The sequence below is a fragment of the Melospiza georgiana genome, chromosome 4 (genome assembly GCF_028018845.1).
Source record: "Melospiza georgiana isolate bMelGeo1 chromosome 4, bMelGeo1.pri, whole genome shotgun sequence".
In the NCBI taxonomy this organism is placed as follows: domain Eukaryota; kingdom Metazoa; phylum Chordata; class Aves; order Passeriformes; family Passerellidae; genus Melospiza; species Melospiza georgiana.
In genome coordinates this window covers 309,464-329,706 of record NC_080433.1, presented here as the reverse complement: position 1 = coordinate 329,706, position 20,243 = coordinate 309,464, and the positions used below count along the sequence as shown (strand labels likewise).

Genomic DNA, 20,243 nt, shown 5'->3' with positions numbered 1-20,243 from the left:
CGGGTCCCACCATGGCACCACCGTCGAGCACAGCCACCTTCGGGACCCATCCTGCCCCACCGTGGGGCACAGTTTCCCCTGGGACCCACCCTCTGTCCCTGCCATGGGGCACAGCCACTCCCAGGACCTGTCCCACCCAGCCGTGGGGCACAGCCACCCCTGAGACCCCCATCCCACCCAGCCATGGCGCACAGCTCCACCAAGGCCTCCATCCCATCCCACCATGCGGCACAGCCAGCCCCAGCCACCCCATTGCCACCCTGCTGTGGGGCACGGTGCCCCTGGGTGCCCCGTCCCACAGTCCCAGGTGCTCAGGGGTCCCTGGGTGCCCATGCTGGGGGTGCCCCGTCCCAAGGGTCTCTGGGTGCCCGTGCCGTGGGTGCCCCGTCCCACAGTCCCAGGTGCTCAGGGGTCCCCGTTGCGCTCAGACCGCGGCCATGGTTTATTGTCCCACCCGCGCTACATCCTAGGCTGGCCGGGGCCCCTGGCCCCCAGGGCAGAGCCAGCCCCATGGGGGGCAGCTGGGGGCAGCCGGGGGTCCCGGGGGCTGGGGCGGTGCCGGAGCCCCTCAGCTGGGGCCGACCTGGCTGGAGGACACGGAGGAGACCTCGGTGCGCTGGGCCGAGCTGGACACGTCGGAGTCGTCTGACATGGGCCGCCCGCACACCGTCTCCATGATGCAGGCGCGGAACTGCGGGCACACGGGTGACACGGGGTCACAGGACGGGGGACAGCTCAGCCTGGGGGTCCCACCGCTCCTGTGTCCGGCCCTGGCACTGTCCTCACACCCTCAGGTGCCACACTGGCCCCATCTCCTGTCCCTGGGGTCACGGTACCCCCGGCCGTGCAAGTGTTCCTGAATGCGCCATCCCCAGGTGTCCCTGGTCCCCAATGTCCTTGGGCACCCCTGCATGTCCCCGCTGCCCCAATGTCCTGGGGTGTCCCCATCTTCTCTGTGTCCCCCTTGCCAATGTCGTCCCCTTATCTGAGTGTCGTGAGGCGTCCCCTCACACGGGTATCCATCCCTGGGCGTTCCCCGTGCTGGGGTCTCCCTGAGTGTCCCGGGTCCTCAGATATCCTTGGGCAGCCCTGGATGCCCCCATCACCAGGTGTCCCTGGGTGTCCCCTCCCCGTGTCTGTGTCGCGGTGCGGCTGGTGTCACCTGTTTGTTCATGAAGCAGTAGATGATGGGGTTGTAGACGCAGGAGCTCTTGGAGAAGAAGGCAGGGATGGTGACGAGGCGCAGGTCGATGCCGTGCTCGCGGTTGTTCACCATGTACATGGCCAGCGCCGCGTAGGGCACGTAGCACATGCAGAAGGAGCCCACCATGACCACGACCATGCGCGACACCTCCCGCTCCGCCTTCTGCGTCGTGGCCGACTCCTGCTGCTGCGCCGCCACCTGCCCGGGGACAGGGACACCTCGGGCCTGCCCGGGCTGCCAGACCCCCGCCCGGCCCCTGTGCAGCCCCCTGGCCCCTGCCCATCCTCCTGCCTGTGCTCCTGCCCAACCTTCTGTCCAAGGAACCTCCCCTGCCTTCATCCCTCCAGTCACCTCTCCCTCCCTCTTGCTCCCCATCCTGCCCTCCCTCCCTGCTCACAGTCAATTCTCCATCTCTCCATCCCTGTTCTCTCCCTCCCTCCCTCCCTCCTGTCCCCCGGCCCCTCTCCCCTCTCCATCCCTCGCTCTCAGCCCCAGGTGTGCCTGACCCCAGCGCCCCCCGTGTCCCCAGTGCCCCCCATGTCCCCTGTGCCCCCAGGACTCACGGCCCGCAGGGCGCTGAGCAGCTGGGAGTAGGAGAAGATGATGAGGGAGAGGGGGACGATGAAGCAGAAGATGAAGAGGAACCAGGTGTAGTACTCGCTCTTGTACTTGGTGCCCACGGTGTACCAGTCAGGGCCGCAGGAGCACTGCAGCCCCTCGGGGATGTACCTGCAGACCTGTGCTCAGCCCCGGCTCTGCGCCGTGGGGCACGCCTCACGCCCCACAGCGCCCCATGGCACTTCAGGCGCCTCAGGCACTCACCTGGCACCCCCACGGCTCCCCACCTGCCCCCCTGCCCCGTGTCCCACCTGCTCCAGCCGAAGAAGGGCGGGATGGCGACGCCGACGCCGATGATCCAGGTGGCCGCCACCACCAGCAGCGCGTGGCGCGAGTTGAAGCGGAAGTTGCCGAAGGGTTTGCAGATGACGATGTAGCGCTCGAAGGCCAGGAAGGCCAAGGACCACCCTGTCACCAGCCCTGGGGGAGCAGGGCCACCAGGACAAGGGGTCACCGCAATTCCCAAAGCCCCCCGGGTCACCCCAAGTCCTACAGCCCCAGCAGAATGTGGTGATCACCCCTCCCTTCAGGCCTCAGTGGTGACCCCAGCTCCTCCAGCCACAGCAGATCACAGGGCTCAATCCTACCCATGGCCCTTACCCATTCTGCCACCTTCAGATCACAACGATCACCCCAACTCCCCCAGCCCCAGACGAACATGATGGGCACCCCCACCTCCAGCTCCACCAGACCGCAGTGGTCACCCCGATTCCTGTGGTCCCACCAGCCTACAGTGGTCAGCTCCTAAAGGTCCAGAAGGTCCCCCCAATGCCTGCACCCCTGCAGCTTGTGGTGGTCACCCCAACTCCTAAAGCCTTAGCAGAATGTGGTGGTCAAAGATACCCTGAGCCCTACCAGACCACGGTGGTCACCCCAAGTCCCTCAGCCCCTGTTGGAGATCACTGCGGCCCCTCTGGCTGCAGTAGCCCCAGTGGTCACTCCATCATCTCCGGCCGCAGCAGCCTGAGTGCCCCAGGGTCCCCTCGTACCTCCGGTGGCCCCTGCAAAGCCCTCAAAGGCACACATGTGCTTCCCGAAGACAAAGTATCCCTGGGAGCTGGCCACGAAGACGGTGAAGATGCAGAAGACGCAGCACATGAGGCCGCTGACGGAGATGTTCACCAGGATGTAGTTGAGCGGCTGCCGCAGCTTCTTGTACTTGATGGTGACGATGAGGACGATGGCGTTCAGGGGCGTGCCCGCCACGAACACCAGCCCCATGAAGATGGTCTGCAGGTAGAAAGCCCACATGGGCGCGATGTGGTACTGGGGCCCATCCCAGGGCCCCACCGACGACTGGTTCTTGAACAGGTAGAACTCTTCCTCGTCCATGGCGGCGGTGCTGGGGGGGGGGGCGCCCACCCCCCTGATATACCCTGCGCCCCCAAAGCCGCTTAGGGGGGATCAGGGCTCAGCCCGGCCAAACTTGGGGATTAGGGTGGGCTAAACCGGGCTCAGCCCCTAATCGGCGCCCTGAGCCGGCTCGAGCCGATTGCCGGTGCTCTGGGGGATTTGGGGGGGCACGAGGGCTCCCCCCAACAGCTGGGTATGGGGAGGGGTCTCCAAGCTTGGTCCTGCTCCTCCTGGGGTGTTCAGGTGTTCCCAAGCCCGAGTCTTGGTCCCACCACAACGGCCAGAGGTCCCCGGCCTTAGTCCTGATGCCATCAGGGTCCTCCTCAGTGTGCCCCAGGGGTCCCCAGGCTCTGTCCTGGTCACCCCCAGCATGGCCAGGTGTCCCAGGGGTCCCCAGCCTTGATCCCACTCCCCCAGGATGGCCCAGCCCTGGTCGCCTTGGGGAGAGCTCAGGGTTTCCCTTGTGAGCCCCCCACCCGCTGCCCCCCACCCCACACCCCAGGGTGCCCCCCAAGCGTCTGCCCCCGCCCAGGCAATTGTCCCCAGTTCTGGGCTTGGGGGATCCCTGTGCTGGGGGGACCCCAGGTGAGGTGGGGGCAGTCTGGGGGTATCAAGGGGTGAGGGGAAGCCTGGGGGGCACTGCTGGAGGTGGGGGGGTGTCTGAGGGGGGGTGTTCATTTTGGGGTGCAGTGCCGGGGGTCACTGATGGGGAGGGGAGGGGAGGGGTCACTTTGGGGGTGCGCTGCTGGGACTCAGTCCCAAGGACTCCCAGCGTTTCCTGCCCTCCCTCCCCCCGTGTCCCTCCCCAGGCGAGGCACCCCCGGGGAACAGGAAGGATGAGCAGAAGCTGCTTAGGGGGGGATTACGGGGCCCCCCCGGGCTGGGGCGCCTATAAAGGCCGGAGCAGGGACCTCACTGTGGCACCGGGGACCCTCAGGGACGGGGGAGCTCAGTCAGGGCAGGGGGACACGTCCAGGGGGTGCTGTGCCCGCCCTGGGGGTGCCCTGGGGGTCTGTCCAGCTCTGGGGCAGAGATGGGGCTGGGGGGCTGTGGGACGGGCCAGGGGAGGAACAGGGGGATGGGGTGGGCTGAACCCCCAGCCCATGTTCTGCTGGGCTGTACTGGATCATGTTGGCCTGTACTGTACTGGCTTGTACTGGGCTCTACAGCTTTGTACTGGGCTGTACTGGACCACACTGGGCTGTACTGCACTGTATTGTGCCACGGGATTGTACTGTGTCCTATGGGGTTGTACTGGGTGTGGTCATGCTGTACCAGGCTGTGCTGGGCTCAACAGGGCCATACTGGGCCGTACTGAGCTGTACTGGGCCATACTGGGCTGTACTGGGTCAGGTCCGCTCTGCGGGTGCTGTACTGGGCCGTACTGGGCTGTACTGGGCCATACTGGGCTGTACTGGGTCAGGTCAGCTCTGCTGGTGCTGTACTGGGCCATACTGGGCCGTACTGGGCCATACTGGGCCGTACTGGGCTGTACTGGGTCAGGTCAGCTCTGCGGGTGTGTACTGGGCATCCCCATGGAGGGGCACCCCCAAAAGGGTGCCACAGGGTGGGGACGCAGGGGACAGACACCCCACAGAGGGCCCCCCGTCCCTCCCCGTCCCTCCCCATGTCCCCTGTGGGGCTGCGGTCACTGGGGCTGGGGGTGACACAGCGCAGGGCCGGGGGGGCCACGGCAGAGGGAGGGCACGGTGGCAACAGCCAGGCTTGGCAGGGGCTGCCCAGGGAGCTTTGGGGTGCCCATCCCTGGAGGTGTCCCAGGAGCTCCTGGAGGTGGCACTCAGGGCTCTGGGGCAAGGTGGGCACTGGGCACAGCTGGGGCTCCGTGGGCTGGGAGGGCTTTTCCAGCCTCAGGGATCCTGGGGCTCTGTGGCTCTGTGGGTCTGGGGTGGGGGCCCCGGAGTGGGGAAGGGGCTCGGGGGTGCTGCCGAGCAGGAGGAGGTGCTGGGCGTGGAGCTCTGGGGCTGCAGCGCCGGCACTGCCAGCCCTGCCGGGACCCCCGGCACCCACCAGGGCCCACTGCCAACCCACCAGTGCCCACTGGTACCGGCAGCACGCACTGGTACTGGGAGCACCCACCGGTACTGGGAGCACCCACTGGCACCGGCAGCGCCCACCGGTACTGGGAGCACCCACCGGTACTGGGAGCACGCACCGGTACTGGGAGCACCCACCGGTACTGGGAGCACCCACCGGTACCGGGAGCACCCACCGGTACTGGGAGCACGCACCGGTACCGGGAGCACCCACTGGTACTGGGAGCACCCACTGGTACTGGGAGCACCCACCGGTACTGGGAGCACGCACCGGTACTGGGAGCACCCACCGGTACTGGGAGCACGCACTGGTACTGGGAGCACCCACTGGTACTGGGAGCACGCACCGGTACTGGGAGCACGCACCGGTACTGGGAGCACCCACTGGTACTGGGAGCACCCACTGGCACCGGCAGCACCCACCAGTACTGGGAGCACCCACCAGTACTGGGAGCACGCACCGGTACTGGGAGCACGCACCGGTACTGGGAGCACCCACTGGTACTGGGAGCACCCACCGGTACTGGGAGCACCCACTGGTACTGGGAGCACCCACTGGTACTGGGAGCACGCACTGGTACTGGGAGCACGCACCGGTACTGGGAGCACCCACCAGTACTGGGAGCACCCACTGGCACCGGCAGCACCCACCAGTACTGGGAGCACGCACCGGTACTGGGAGCACCCACCGGTACTGGGAGCACCCACCGGTACTGGGAGCACCCACTGGTACTGGGAGCACCCACTGGTACCGGCAGCACCCACCGGGTATTTCGGGTGATGATGTGTGGGGGTGCCCCCCCCATTGTGAGCCCCCCCCCGGGTATTTCGGGTGATGATGTGTGGGGGTGCCCCCCCGCGCCCCCCGGGTATTTCGGGTGCTGCTGCGTGGCTCTGACTCGGCAGGTTATTTTTAGGTGTTGGCGCAGGCGCCGCCGCGTCACCCCCCCCACGTCACCCCTTGTCACCCGTTGTCACCTCGGGGTGCACCCGGCCCCCCCCCCTTCCCTTGGAAGCTTCCAGGGCAGGCACCGGAACAGGGGGAACACGATACGCCCCAAATCAGCCCCCAAAGGGCCAGATGTGGGTCACACAAGTGTCCCCCCAAAGGGCCAGGTGTGGGTCACACAAGTGTCCCCCCAAGGGCCAGATGTGGGTCACACAAGTATTCCCCAAAGCACACACATGTGGGTCACACAAGTGTCCCCCCCAAGGGCCAGGTGTGGGTCACACAAGTGTCCCCCCAAGGGCCAGGTGTGGGTCACACAAGTGTCCCCCAAAGCACACACATGTGGGTCACACAAGTGTCCCCCAAAGGGCCAGATGTGGGTCACACAAGTGTCCCCCAAAGCACACACATGTGGGTCACACAAGTGTTCCCCCCAAGGGCCAGGTGTGGGTCACACAAGTATTCCCCAAAGCACACACATGTGGGTCACACAAGTGTCCCCCAAGGCACACACGTGTGGGTCACACAAGTGTCCCCCAAAGCACACACATGTGGGTCACACAAGTGTCCCCCAAGGCACACACGTGTGGGTCACACAAGTGTCCCCCAAAGGGCCAGATGTGGGTCACACAAGTGTCCCCCAAAGCACACACATGTGGGTCACACAAGTGTCCCCCCCCGCCTCCCGAGGGTGCCTGGAATGGGGGGGACATAAGAGAGACTGGGGGCAGCGGGGTTCAGGGCGCACCCCAAATATGAGCGAGCCCCCTCCCCAGGCATGGGCCACTGCCATGGGGAAACTGAGGCACGGCCAGGGGGGCTGGGGGGGTTCCACGGCGGGGGTGGCTCTGGGGAGGGGTCCCGGGGGCTGCCCCAGAGGGGGTCCCGGGAGGGTCTGTGGGGTCTCGGCTGTGCCCCTGGGGCTGGGAGAGTGTCCATGTGAGTTTTTCAGGGGTTCCCGAGGGGGAAGGGATGAGTGAGGGGGTTCCGAGGAAGTCTGGGGGGGTTTGGGGTGCGTTGTGCTGTGGGGGCTGCAGCATTGGGGTGTCTGCGGTGTTGGGGTATCAAGCACAGCTGTATCAGGATAACAGAGTGTTGGGGCGCCTGGGCTATAGGGTGCTGAGGTTTTGGGGTGTCGAGGTTGCACGTATTTGGGGTTATTGGGGGTAGATCCTGGAGTTTGGCGGTGCCCAGATTTTGGGGTGACACAGTTTCGGGGGTGTTTGGATACCGGGATTTGGGGTACCAGTGTTTCATGTAGGGAGGCTGGGGTACCTGGGGGCCGAGGTTTGGGGTGCTGAGGTTTGGGGGTGCTGAAGTTTAGGCGTGCCAGTGATTCAGCCTGCAAAGCTTGGGGGTGCCAATGTCTGGGGCAGGGGGTTCCGAGGTGCCAGAGTTTAGGAGCTGTGACACTGGACTTCAGGGAATTTGGGGAGTTTTGGGGTGTTGGGGTGCAGTGTTTGGGAGTCTGTGGGTGCCGGCCTTTTGGGGTGTTTGTATCGGTGTTTGGGCGTGCTGGTGTTTGAGGTTACAGAGGTTTTAGGGGTGTCAGAGCTTTAGGGGAGCTGATGTCTGTGTGGTTTTGGAACTGCCGGGGTTTGGGGGTTCGGGGGTGCCGGGGCTCGGGGGAGCCTTGGTCCGGGAGTGCCACAGTCGGGGGTGCGGGGATCTCGTGTTTCAGGAGGTGCCGGATCCGGGGTTCTGGGGTGCCGCAGTGCGAGGTTTGGGGGGTGCCGACCCCGGGGTCTGAGGTTTGGGGGGTGCCGGAGCCCGGCGGTTTTGGGGTGCCGGTGTCCGGGGTTCGGGGGTGCCGGAGCCGGGCGGTTTTGGGTTGCGATGTCCGGGGCTCCGGGGTTTGGGGAGTGCCGGAGCCGGGCGGTTTTGGGGTGCCGGTGTCCGGGGTTTGGGGGTGCCGGAGCCCGGCGGTTTTGGGGTGCGGTGTCCGGAGGTCCGGCTGTGAGGCCGGGGCCGTAAATAGCGAGGGCCGGGCCCCCCACCCCGGCGGCCGGGCGGTCTTTCCGTCCCTCCGGCTCGGTCCCTCCCCGGGACGGGGCGGGCCGGGCCGGGGCAGCGCTTAAAGCCGCCGCCGCCCCCCGGCCCCGCCACTTGCCGCCGTCGCCCCTGGCCCAGGAGCGCTCCTGGGACACACCGCGAACACACCGGACCCCGCCGCTCCGGGAGCTACTCGGGAACCGAGCCGGGACCCCTCCGGAACCCCCAGCCCTCCGGGAACCCACCGGGAACCGACCCCGGCACCGGGAACTTGCACCGGGACAGAGCCAGGACACCGGCCCCGACCCCGGCTATAGGGACCCCTAGCCAGGACACCGGTACCGGGCAGCGAGCCCCTCTCGGGACAGCGGGACTGGGACGGGAGCCCGTCCTCAGGCGCCCGTACTGACCCCGGGCACCGGGACCGTCCCCGGGCACCGGCACTGACCGAGGACACCGTGCCCCATTGCGGGAACCGGGACCCCATCCAGGACACAGAGACCCACCCGGACCCCTGCCCCGGAACCGGGACTGACCCGGGACGCCATCGCCCAGCCCCGGGACCCACAGCGGGCACAGCACCCAGCCAGGGCCCCACCCGGGACACCGGCCCGACCCGGGACAGCGGCCCCGACCCGGGACAGCGGCCCCAGCGCCAGCCTCGCCACCGGCACCCAGGAGCCCCACCCCGGGCACCCACAGGACCCCCACAGGACCCCGGCCCCGACTCGGGACCCGCCCCACGGTGCCAGGATCCCTCCGGGACACCGGGACTGACCCGCGACCCCCGCCCAGCGCCACAAGTGACCCAGGACTATCCCCCGTCCACTCGGGACCCCCGTGCCCACCGAGGAGCCCCCAGCCCCGCAGGATGAACTCCACGTACGAGGCGGCGCCGGGCGAGGACCCCGAGGAGCTGCCGGCCACCGAGAAGGACCTTGCGGAGGACGCGCCCTGGAAGAAGATCCAGCAGAACACGTTCACGCGCTGGTGCAACGAGCACCTCAAGTGTGTGCAGAAGCGCATCGTGGACCTGCAGCGCGACCTGAGCGACGGGCTGCGCCTCATCGCGCTGCTCGAGGTGCTCAGCCAGAAGAAGATGGGGCGCAAGCACCACCCGCGCCCCAACTTCCGCCAGATGAAGCTGGAGAACGTCTCGGTGGCCCTCGAGTTCCTGGAGCGGGAGCACATCAAGCTCGTGTCCATTGGTGGGTGTGCAAGGGGGGACGGTGTCCGTGGGTGGGTGTGCAAGGGGAACGGTGTGAGGGTGGAGGGGGAATGGGCACGGTGAGTGTGCGAGGCCGGGCAGGGGTGGTGCCGTGGGCAGAGCGTGGCTGTGGGTGCCGTGAGGATGGGGCACGGTGAGCGTGCAAGGCCAATGGACAAATGAGGATGAGGAATGGGTGTGCAAGGGTGGGAGTGATGGGGGAATGGGAAATGGAGGGTGGGTGTACGAGGGCAGGGGTGGACAAGTGAGGACATGGATGAGTGTGTAAAGGGAGGGATGGATGGATGGGTGTGAATAGGGTGAGAGCGCGCCGGTGGGGAATGGAGGAGTGGGAGGGGAGGATAAGTGTGCAAGGGGCACGATGGACAAATGAGGATGGGCCCGCGGGTGAGTGTGCAAGAGCAGGGCGATGGATGAATGGGAACGGAGGGTGCGTGCAAGAGTGAGGCCGAAGGGCAGGTGAGAATGGGGATCAGTGTGCAAGGGGAGGGTGACGGGAGCAGGAGCGGGGCGAGTGTGCAAGAGCGGCGGAGGGATGGCAATGGCAATGGGGGTGAGCGTGCAAGGCTGGAGGCACCGGGCGGGTGTGCAGGGGTGCGTGTGGAGGGCGGTGCGGTGTGCGGTCCGGCCCGTGCCGAGCCGGGCTGTGCCGAGCCGGGCCGGGCCGAGCCGAGCAGGGGGGTCCGGCCCGTGCCGAGCCGAGCCGAGCCGGGCTGTGCCGAGCCGGGCTGTGCCGAGCCGAGCCGGGGGGTCCGGCCCGTGCCGAGCCGAGCCGAGCCGGGCTGTGCCGAGCCGGGCCGGGCCGTGCCGCGCGGGGGGGCTGAGCTCACGCTTGGCGCGGGGCCGGGGCGCTGATCTCACGCGCGGGGGGGCCCGGCCCGGCCCGCACCCACCCCTGCCGGGCCCCAGCGCCCACCCCCAGCCGACAGCTGCGCCGTGACCCCCCCGGCACGGGCAGGGCTGGGCCCCCCCGCGCGGCCGCACCGGGGCTGCCGGAGCCCCCCCGCGCCATCACCGCCCCTCCCACGCGCGTCCTTGTGCCCCCGGGACCCCCAGGCCTGACCCCGAGCTTTGGGCCCCCCCAGGCCTGACCCCGAGCTTTGGGGACCCCCCCAGGTGTGACCCCGAGTTCTGCCCCCCCTCCCCAGGTGTGACCCCGAACTTTGGGGACCCCCCCAGGTGTGACCCCGAGTTCTGCCCCCCCCCCCAGGTGCTGCCCCCCAGCTCCCGCCCCCTCCCACAGCCCCCATTTCCTCCCTGAAACGCGATCGCTCGGGGGGGAAGCGGCGGGGGAGGGGAGCGGGGGAGGGTCCGCCCCGCGGGGCGGTGGGGGAGGGCCGGGATGCCTCGGGCCCCCTCCCCCCGGCCCTCCCGTGCCTCAGTTTCCCCTCGGTGGCGCTCCAGGAATCCACGGGGCGGGCGGGGTGCGGCGCTCCCGGGCGCTCACTGGGGGCTGCGCCCCCTCCCCAGGGCGGTGCGGGGGCTCGGGGGGCTCGGGGGGCGCTGTCCTGGGCTCCTCCCTCGCTTCTGGCGTGTCCCCGGGCAGGCCTTGGGGTGCGGGCTCCCGTGGGGTGTCGGGGCGCCCCGGGACGGGTCTGGGGTGCGCCCCCTGTGCCGCGGATGTCGGGGTGTCAGGGGTGCCCGTGCTGGTGCTGTGGGGTTTGGGGGTGCCCCAGGGGTCCCTGTGGAGGTGCTGTGGCGTTTCGAGGTGTCAGGGGTGCCCGTGCTGGTGCTGTGGGGTTTGGGGGTGCCCCAGGGGTGCCCGTGCTGGTCCTCTGAGGTTTGGGGGTGCCCCAGCGGTGCCCGTGCTGGTCCTCTGAGGTTTGGGGGTGATCCCTGAGGCTGATCCCGCGACTCTCCGGTTCCGGGGTCCCCCCGCGGGTCCCACAGGATGTCGGGGTGCCCGGGGGAGTCCCGAGCGATCTCGGGGTTCAGCCGCCCCGTTCCTCCCCCGCAGACAGCAAAGCCATCGTGGACGGGAACCTGAAGCTGATCCTGGGGCTGATCTGGACCCTCATCCTGCACTACTCCATCTCGATGCCCATGTGGGAGGAGGAGGAGGACGACGAAGGGCGCCACCAGACCCCCAAGCAGCGGCTGCTGGGCTGGATCCAGCACAAGGTGCCGCAGCTGCCCATCACCAACTTCAACCGCGACTGGCGCGACGGGAAAGCGCTGGGAGCGCTGGTGGACAACTGCGCCCCGGGTGAGGAGGGGATGGGGGGAAATGGGGGGACAAATGGGGGGAAAATGGGGGGACAAATGGGGGCAAATGGGGGGCAACTGCGCCCCGGGTGAGGAGGGGAGGGGGGGAAAATGGGGGCAAATGGGGGATAAATGGGGGGCAAATGAGAGGCAACTGCGCCCCGAGTGAGGAGTGGGGACAAATGGGGTGCAAATGGGGGACAAATGAGGGGACAAATGAGGAGACAAATGGGGGACAAATGGGGGGGAGAACTGCACCCCGGGTGAGGAGCAGCAGCGGGGATGGGGGGGCAAATGGGGTGGAGAAATGGGGGGAAACTGAGCCCCAGGTGAGGGGGGAATAGGGGATGGGGGGCAAGGGGTGGGACAGGGGGCTGCTGACAGGGGTATGGAGGGTACGGGGTGCAGGCTGGCTTGGGGGGCACCGATGGAGATACTGGGGGCAGCAGGTGCAGAAGGGGGGGTCAGGACGGGGGGCAGGACGGGGTCAGGAGGGTCCAGGACAGGGTGCACCCCTGACCCTCCTGCCCCCCTGCAGGTCTGTGCCCAGACTGGGAGAAGTGGGACCCCAACAAGCCGGTGCAGAACGCTCGGGAGGCTATGCAGCAGGCAGACGACTGGCTGGGAGTGCCCCAGGTACGGCACGGGGGCGTGGGGGGCACTGCGGGGGTCTCCCAGGGGTGTGGGAGGCACTGGCACTCACCCAGGTGTCCTGGGGGTGTCCTTGGGGATCCACAGGGGTCCCGGGGTGCCCCATGGCACCTGCGGGTGGGGGTGTGGGTGGGGGCGTTCCCCAGCACGGCAGGGAGGGTCCCAGGAGGGTGTCGGGGTCCCAGGAGGGTGTTGGTGTCGGGGTCTCTCCTGGCAGTGGGGAGCGTGGCGGGGGCTCCCCAGCAGGGTCCCCAGGGTGAGGGTGCCAGGAGGGTCTGACGGTGCTGGGTTCCCCCAGGTGATCGCCCCCGAGGAGATCGTGGACCCCAACGTGGACGAGCACTCGGTGATGACGTACCTGTCCCAGTTCCCCAAGGCCAAGCTGCGGCCGGGGGCCCCCGTGCGGCCCCGGCTCCCCGAGCCCGGCCGAGCGCGTGCCTACGGGCCCGGTACGGGGCTGGGGGCACCTGGGGGGCACCTGGGGGGGCACCAGGGGCTGGGGAACCTGGCACAGGTGGGACATGGGACACAGAAGGGCACGGAGCCCATGCAGGGGGAGCTCAGGGGCACAGGGGGCACACGGGGAGGGTACCGGGACTGGCACATGGGGCACACGGGGAGGGTACTGGGTGGGGGGCTGTGCAGCCCAGCACAAGAGAGTACCTGGGCCATGACAGTGAACCATGGACACCCCCAAGCCCAGGGACTCCTCTCCAGTCCTGGGTGTCACTGTGCCCAGGGACACCTGAGGGAAGCCCCAGGGTCTGCACTCCCCACCCAGGGCTCCCCAAGAGTCCCCCGATGAGCAGGGACCCTCAAAGTCCTGCCAGGCTCACCTGCCCATACCCAGGAGACCACCATGGACCCCCTGCTGCCGCCAAGGACAACCTGGGGGCCCAAAGTCCTGGGGGGTTTTGGGGTCCGGGGTCCCCCCCTGACTCCCCCCACCCGCAGGCATCGAGCCCCAGGGGAACGTGGTGCTGCGCCCTGCCCAGTTCACCGTGGAGACCCTGGAGGCGGGCGTGGGCGAGGTCCTGGTCTACGTTGAGGACCCCGAGGGACACACTGAGGAGGTACAGGGGCCTGGCCCCCCTCTGGGGGCTCCCCCAGCCTCCCTCTCTGGGAGACCCCCCCGTGACACCCCCCAGTGCCCCAGCTCTGTGTCACCCCCCTTCCCCCCATTTTGGGGTCTCTCCCACTGCAGGCCAAGGTGGTCCCCAACAATGACAAGAAGCGAACGTACAGCGTCACCTACGTCCCCAAGGTTGGGGGGCTGCACAAGGTGAGCCCCCGGGTGTCCCCTGACCCCCCGGGTGTCCCCTGACCCCCCGGGTGTCCCCTGACGCCCTTGGTGTCGCCCTGCAGGTGACAGTGCTGTTCGCGGGGCAGAACATTGACGGGAGCCCCTTTGGGGTGAACGTGGGCATGGCCCTGGGCGATGCCAGCAAGGTCACGGCGCGGGGCCCCGGCCTGGAGCCCGTGGGCAACGTGGCCAACAAGGCCACCTACTTCGACATCTACACTGCAGGTGGGGCACTGGGGCTCTGGGGACGTGTCCCTGGCATGGCCAGGAGAATGGGGACGTGCCTTCATGGTGGCACGGCCGTGGTGTGACCCAGAGACTTTGAGGACGTGTCCTTGTGGTGCTGTGGCTGTGACATGGCACGCTGGCACTGTCCATGTCCTCATGGTGACACAGGGTGCCTGGTGGCTCTGGGCATGTGTCCCTGGAGTGGCAGGGCCATGGCATGATCTCATGGTGGCTTGGGGACACCTCCTTCTCATTCCAGCTTGGCCAGGTGGCTCTGGGGAAGTGTCCTCAAGGTGGCCTCGATGTAGCATGACCTGGTGGCTCTGGGGCCACACCTTCATGGTGACATGGCCATGCGGTGGTCTAATGGTGGGTGGCAGGGCCATGGCATGGCAAGTGGCACCAAGACTGTGTCCTCCTTGTGCCGTGGCCATGGGTGGTCTGGTGGCCGTGGGGCCATGTCAGGGTGACAGGGCCGTGGGACGGCTGGTGACTCTGGGGACGTGTCCCCACGGTGGCCTGGCCATGGCACTGAGCACGTGGCCATGGGGCCATGTCAGGGTGACAGGGCCGTGGGACGGCTGGTGACTCTGGGGACGTGTCCCCACGGTGGCCTGGCCATGGCCGTGAGCACGTGGTCAGGGTGACAGGGCCGTGGGACGGCTGGTGACTCTGGGGACACGTCCCCACGGTGGCCTGGCCATGGCACTGAGCGCGTGTCCTGGCGACGGCAGGGGCTGGCTCGGGCGATGTGGGGGTGGTGATCACGGACCCCCAGGGCCGACGGGACACCGTGGAGGTGATGCTGGAGGACAAGGGGGACAACGTGTTCCGCTGCACCTACCGGCCCGTCCTCGAAGGGCCACACACCATCTGTGTCACCTACGCCGGCGCCCAGGTCCCCAGGAGCCCCTTTACTGTCAACGTGGCTGAAGGTGAGGCTCCCTCCTGGGTCCCCACGTGGCTCCAGAAACATCTGTGGCCACTGTAGCTATGACAATGACACCTATCAGCGGCTCCACATCACCCAGCTGTGACCGTGGTGGCCCCAGGGCACTCAGTGGTGACCGTGGTGGCCCCGGGGCACCCAGTGGTGACCGTGGTGGTCCATGACGCCAATAAGTGACCACGGGTGCACCATGGTCCCCTCCCACTTCCCAGGGTGTCCCTCTGGCACCCCTGTCCCCAGGGGTTGGTTCCTTGTGTCCCTGAGGACACCGCGGCACTCCCCTGTCCCCAGGACATCCCCATGTGCCGCTCCCCGCCCTGGGACACCCCCGTCCCTGTCCCTGGGGGCTCCCCAGGGTCCCCCTGGCTCCTGGAGGTGCTAACGGCAGTTTGCAGCCTGCACCCCCTCGGCGGTCCGGGCCACGGGCAGGGGGCTGCAGCCACGGGGGGTCCGAGTGCAGGACGTGGCCGACTTCAAGGTGCTGACCCGGGGCGCGGGCAGCGGGGACCTGCGGGTGACGCTGCGGGGACCAGGTACGTGCCACGTGTGGGAGCATGGGGCTGGCAGGCTGGGGGCACTGTGTGTGGGCACTGGGGACCTGCGGGTGACGCTGCGGGGACCAGGTACACCGTGGGGGTGGCCATGGGGAGGGGGGTGCGTGGGTGGGGGTCCCGTGAGGTGGTCCATGGAGGCTGGATGGTTGGAGGCCATCCTGGGGTTGACCATGGGTTGGGGTGCCCTGGGGTGGGTGCATGGGCAGGGGTCCCGTGAGGCTGCCATGGAGGTGGGATGGTTGGGGTGCCGTGGGAGGTGCATGCCTGGGGTGCCCTGGGGTGGGTGCATGGGCAGGGGTCCCATGAGGTGTTCCATGGAGGTGGGATGGTTGGGGTGCCCTGGGGCGGGTGCCCATCTGACCCGTCCCACAGGGGGCACGGAGGAGCCGGTGACGGTGCGGGACGTCGGTGACGGCGTCTACGAGTGCGAGTATGTGCCGCGGGTGCCCGGCACGTACCAGGTGTCCATCACCTGGGGCGGCTACGCCATCCCCCGCAGGTCAGTGCCCAGCTCGGGGGCACGGAGGGGGTGGGCCTGTGCGGAATGGGGGGCGGGGGGATGGACAAACCCGCCCCTCACTGCCCCGCCACCCTCCCGGCCCATCTGAGATGCGGGTGTGCCCCTGGGGTGGGGGTCTGGGGAATGTGGGCTGGGTGGGGGGTACAAGCCCTCCCTCATCTGCCCAAGCCAATTTGCGGTGCAGGTGTCCCCGCAGGGGTGGGACGTATCTGGGGGGACTGGGGGGTGCAGGTGTAGTGTGATCCCCTCTCTCCCACGGCCCCCAGCCCGAGGTGCAGGTGTGTGAGGGGATGTACAGGTGTGTCACAGCTCCCTCACACCTGCCTGTCCCTGTGCCCCCAGCCCGTTTGGGGTGCCGGTGTGTGAGGGGATGGGGGTGTACAGGTGTGTACAGGTGTGTCACAGCCGCCTCACACCTGCCTGTCCCTGTGCCCCCAGCCCATTCGAGGTGCAGGTGTCCCCCCAGCCGGGCACACAGAAGGTCCGGGCCTGGGGGCCGGGGCTCGAGGGCGGCGTCGTGGGGCGCCCTGCAGACTTCGTGGTCGAGGCCGTCGGCACCGAAGTGGGGACCCTCGGTGAGCAGGGGGGTGTACGGGTGGGGGGCACTGTGGTGGGGACCCTCGGTGAGCAGGGGGTGTACAGGTGGGGGGCACTGTAGTGGGGACCCTCGGTGAGCAAGTGTACAGGTGGGGGGCACTGTGGTGGGGACCCTGGGCGAGCCCTGAAGTGGGGGACATGGGGACAGGGTTGGAGCACCGTGGTGGGGACATGGGGACAGGGCTGGAGGTCCTGTGGTGGGAACAGGGTAGGGGCTATGTGGTGGGGTGACACCGTGTTGGGGACAGAATGGGGGGCACCATGGGCAGCGTGGCACTGTGGGGGTGTCACTATGGTGGGGTCCAGGGCATGGAGTGTGTGGGACCCATTGGGGACACGGGGACAGGCTGGAGGATGGGCACCATAGTGGGGGCCCCCAGTGCTGTGGGGACACAGGCGTGCAGAGGTGGTGACATGGGGCAGGTTGGGGGTGGCCCCAGAGGTGTCAGGGGACACGGGTGGTGCCACACTGGGGGGACATGGTCACAGAGAGGGGACAATGGTCTGGGGGTCCCCACTGCGGGGGGACATAAAGACATGTTAGGTGTCACCCTGCTGGGGGCATGGGCACAGGGAGTGAGGATGAGCTCTGGGGTGGTGGCACAGGCGCAGGGGGTGAGGACGAGCTCCAGGGCTGGTGGCACAGGCGCAGGTGACAGTGTCCGCGGTGTCCCCAGGGTTCTCCATCGAGGGCCCGTCCCAGGCGCGCATCGAGTGCGATGACAAGGGCGACGGCTCGTGCGATGTGCGCTACTGGCCCACGGAGCCGGGGCTGTACGCCGTGCACGTGGTGTGCGACGACGAGGACATCCGGGACAGCCCCTTCATGGCTGACATCCGTCCCGCTCCCCCCGACTCCTGGCCCGACAAGGTGCTGCGACCCACGGCAACCCACGGATCCTGGGGCGCCCTTGTGCTCCACAGTGCCCTGCTGTGCCCCACTGTGCCCCACTGCGCCTCACCTGTGGGTGCTGGGGGTGCCAGCACCCCACTGCATCCTTCCAACCCCCTCTCCATAGGTGAAGGCCTTCGGGCCGGGGCTGGAGCCCACTGGCTGCATCGTGGATCGCCCGGCCGAGTTCACCATCGACGCCCGTGGTGCCGGCAAGGGGCCCCTCAAGCTCTATGCACAGGTGGGAGCTCCAGGGGCTGCTGGGTGGCATTGGGTGGTGTTGGGTGGCATTGGGTGGTGTTGAACACCTTTGGGTACTGTTGAACAACACTGGGTTCCATTTAGTGTTGTTGGGCACCTAGAGCACTATTGGGTGCTCTTGGGCACCCTTGGGTGTCATTGGCCAACGCTGAGAGCCATTGGGCACCCTTGGGAGCCATTGGGCAGTGCTGAGTGCCATTGGGCACCCTTGGGTGCCATTGGCCAATGCTGAGTGCCGTTGGGCACCCTTGGGCGCCCTTGGGTGCCACACTGAGTGCTGTTGGGCACTCTTGGGTGCCATTGGCCAATGCTGAGTGCCCTTGGGCACCATTGGGTGCCACACTGAGTGCCATTGGGCTCCCTCACCTCCCCCCTGCTGCTCACAGGACGCCGAGGGCTTCCCCATTGACATCAAGGTGAAGGACAACGGTGACGGCACCTTCCACTGCGTCTACGTGCCCACCAAGGCCATGAAGCACACAGTCATCGTCGCCTGGGGGGGCGTCAACACCCCCAACAGCCCCTTCCGTGTGGGTGTCATGGGGGCCCGTGGGTGCAGGGATGGCCGTGGGGGTCCCTTGAGGTGTCAAGAGGGGGTGTCAGTCATGGAGGGTGTTACGGTGTCAGCTGTGGGGCATGGGAGTCCCGTGGGGCTGGGGGCCCGGCTGGGACTGGAGGCCCATGCGGTGGTGATGTGGAGGGAAATGGGGGTCCCATGGGGTGCTGGGCGTGGGGATGGAGGTCCCAGACCTATAGGGTGCTGGGGTCGGGCTGGGGGTCCCATGGAGTGCTGGGGAAGGGAGTCTGGAGGGGTTGGATGGAGGCAGGGTGCCATGGTGGGGTTGGAGGTCCCAGTCCTGTGGGGTGTCAGGGGAAGAGGGGTCTGTGCCCCTGCCCCATGAGACACTGTGGGCCTGCAGGTGAGCGTGGGTGAGGGCAGCCACCCCAGCAGGGTGAAGGTGCACGGGCCGGGTGTGGAGAAGACGGGGCTGAAGGCCAACGAACCCACCTACTTCACCGTGGACTGCAGTGAGGCTGGACAGGGTGGGTGCAACGGGGGGGCACCCTGGGAACTCCTCTGGGCATGAGCCTTGTGTCCCTGGGCCAGCACCCCTGGCCCAGCACCCCTGGTCCTGCACCATTTCTGCCAGTCCTGCTCCATCATTCCTGGATCAAGGGTCCTTCATTCTGGGCCCATCAGTTCTGGTCCTGGTCCTACATCCGTGGTCCTGGTCCTACATCCGTGATCCTGGTCCATTGTCCCTGCTCCTGGTCCAGGATTCCTGGGCCGGCATCCCTGACCCTGCACCTGCATCCCTGGTCCGTTATCTCTGATCCTGGTCCGTCAGTCCTGGCCCTGTCCATCACCTCCAGCCCCGATCCTGCCCCCTGCCCCATCTGCCCGGTCCCACTCCTTGGTGTCCCCCTGGGAGCGGGGGCCGCTGACCCGGGCACCCCACAGGTGACGTCAGCATTGGCATCAAGTGTGCCCCGGGCGTGGTGGGGCCGCTGGAGGCCGACATCGACTTTGACATCATCAAGAACGACAACGACACCTTCACGGTCAAGTACACGGCGCCGGGCGCGGGGCTCTACACCATCATGGTGCTCTTTGCCAACCAGGTCAGGGCCTGGCACTGCCCCATGGCCCCTGGGTCCGTCCTGCACTCTGTGGGTGCCCCCAGGCACCAGGGCTGTGATGCCGTGGTGCCCCCGTGTCACTGTGCCCTGGTCTTGGTCCCCAGGAGATCCCCTCCAGCCCCTTCCGCATCAAGGTGGATCCATCCCACGATGCCAGCAAGGTCAAAGCCGAGGGACCCGGGCTCAGCCGGACAGGTGAGGGCAGGGGACATGGGCTGAGGGCGATGGGTGCTGTGGGGCAGGTGCTGTGAGTGCTGTGGGTCCCACGGGGCTGACAAGGGGGGCAGGGGTGGAGGTGGGGACCCCCACCCACCTTTGGGTGCTGTGGGGCAGGGACTGTGGGTCCCGTGGGTCCCGCAGTGACCTGACCCGGTGCTGCGCTGCAGGGGTGGAGGTGGGGACCCCCACCCATTTCCGCGTGCAGACGCGGGGCGCGGGCAAGGCCCCCCTGGACGTGCGGTTCGTGGGCTCGGGGCCGGGCCCGGCGGTTGCTGACTTCGAGGTCATCGACAACCACGACTATTCCTACACGGTCAAGTACACCCCGCTGCAGCAGGTGCGTGCTGGGGGGCCGGGACATCCCACCCAGACCACAGGGTCACCCCTGGGGGAGTGTGTGGCCAGCACACAGGGGCAATGCCCAACCACAGGGGTACCCAAGAGGGGCCCCCTCACCCACACCCCATCCCCTGGGCTCCCCCAAGGACACCCCCCCACAGAGCCCAGTGTGTAGGGGCACCCCATGAGCCCCCCCTCCCCACAGGCACCCCCAGCTCCTGGGAAACCCACCCCTATGAACCCCTCCATTGCCATGGACACCCCCCCTCTGTGGCACCTCCGGGGGCAGCTGCAGCCCCACGTGTGTGCCTGTCAACCCACGGCACCCCCAGGTCCTTGGATTCCCCATCCCTGGCATTCACCCTCCCCAGCAGCCGTGGGTGACCCCCAGCCCCGCTCGGCCTCATGGCTGTGTGTCCCCTGGCACCCCCTTGGAACCCCCCAGCGCTGGGTGCCTGCCCTCTGCCCCATGGCTGGGCGCTGTGT

The 20,243-nt window shown here is 67.9% G+C and overlaps 2 protein-coding genes across 2 annotated transcripts in view; one reads left to right on the top strand and one right to left on the bottom strand.

Moving 5' to 3' along the window:
* Positions 1-568: 568 nt before the first annotated feature.
* On the bottom strand, positions 569-3,154 carry OPN1SW (opsin 1, short wave sensitive). The gene is made up of 5 exons (XM_058022427.1): positions 2,812-3,154; positions 2,074-2,242; positions 1,768-1,933; positions 1,163-1,402; positions 569-691 (listed from the first exon to the last, which is right to left on the bottom strand). Exons 1-5 carry the CDS (start codon positions 3,152-3,154, stop codon positions 569-571), a joined length of 1,041 nt encoding a protein of 346 aa, XP_057878410.1.
* A 5,887-nt stretch (positions 3,155-9,041) lies between these two features.
* The window catches only part of FLNC (filamin C), a 29,403-nt gene continuing 18,201 nt past the window's right edge, over positions 9,042-20,243 (top strand). Inside the window, exons 1-18 of the mRNA XM_058022411.1 lie at positions 9,042-9,378; positions 11,356-11,604; positions 12,142-12,239; positions 12,553-12,703; positions 13,209-13,327; positions 13,459-13,536; positions 13,620-13,782; positions 14,520-14,720; positions 15,130-15,267; positions 15,661-15,787; positions 16,247-16,383; positions 17,083-17,276; positions 17,425-17,538; positions 17,945-18,088; positions 18,479-18,602; positions 19,021-19,181; positions 19,304-19,394; positions 19,586-19,755. Of these exons, the coding sequence (XP_057878394.1) occupies positions 9,042-9,378; positions 11,356-11,604; positions 12,142-12,239; positions 12,553-12,703; positions 13,209-13,327; positions 13,459-13,536; positions 13,620-13,782; positions 14,520-14,720; positions 15,130-15,267; positions 15,661-15,787; positions 16,247-16,383; positions 17,083-17,276; positions 17,425-17,538; positions 17,945-18,088; positions 18,479-18,602; positions 19,021-19,181; positions 19,304-19,394; positions 19,586-19,755 (2,796 nt within the window). The remainder of the gene's footprint in view (positions 9,379-11,355; positions 11,605-12,141; positions 12,240-12,552; positions 12,704-13,208; positions 13,328-13,458; positions 13,537-13,619; positions 13,783-14,519; positions 14,721-15,129; positions 15,268-15,660; positions 15,788-16,246; positions 16,384-17,082; positions 17,277-17,424; positions 17,539-17,944; positions 18,089-18,478; positions 18,603-19,020; positions 19,182-19,303; positions 19,395-19,585; positions 19,756-20,243) is intronic.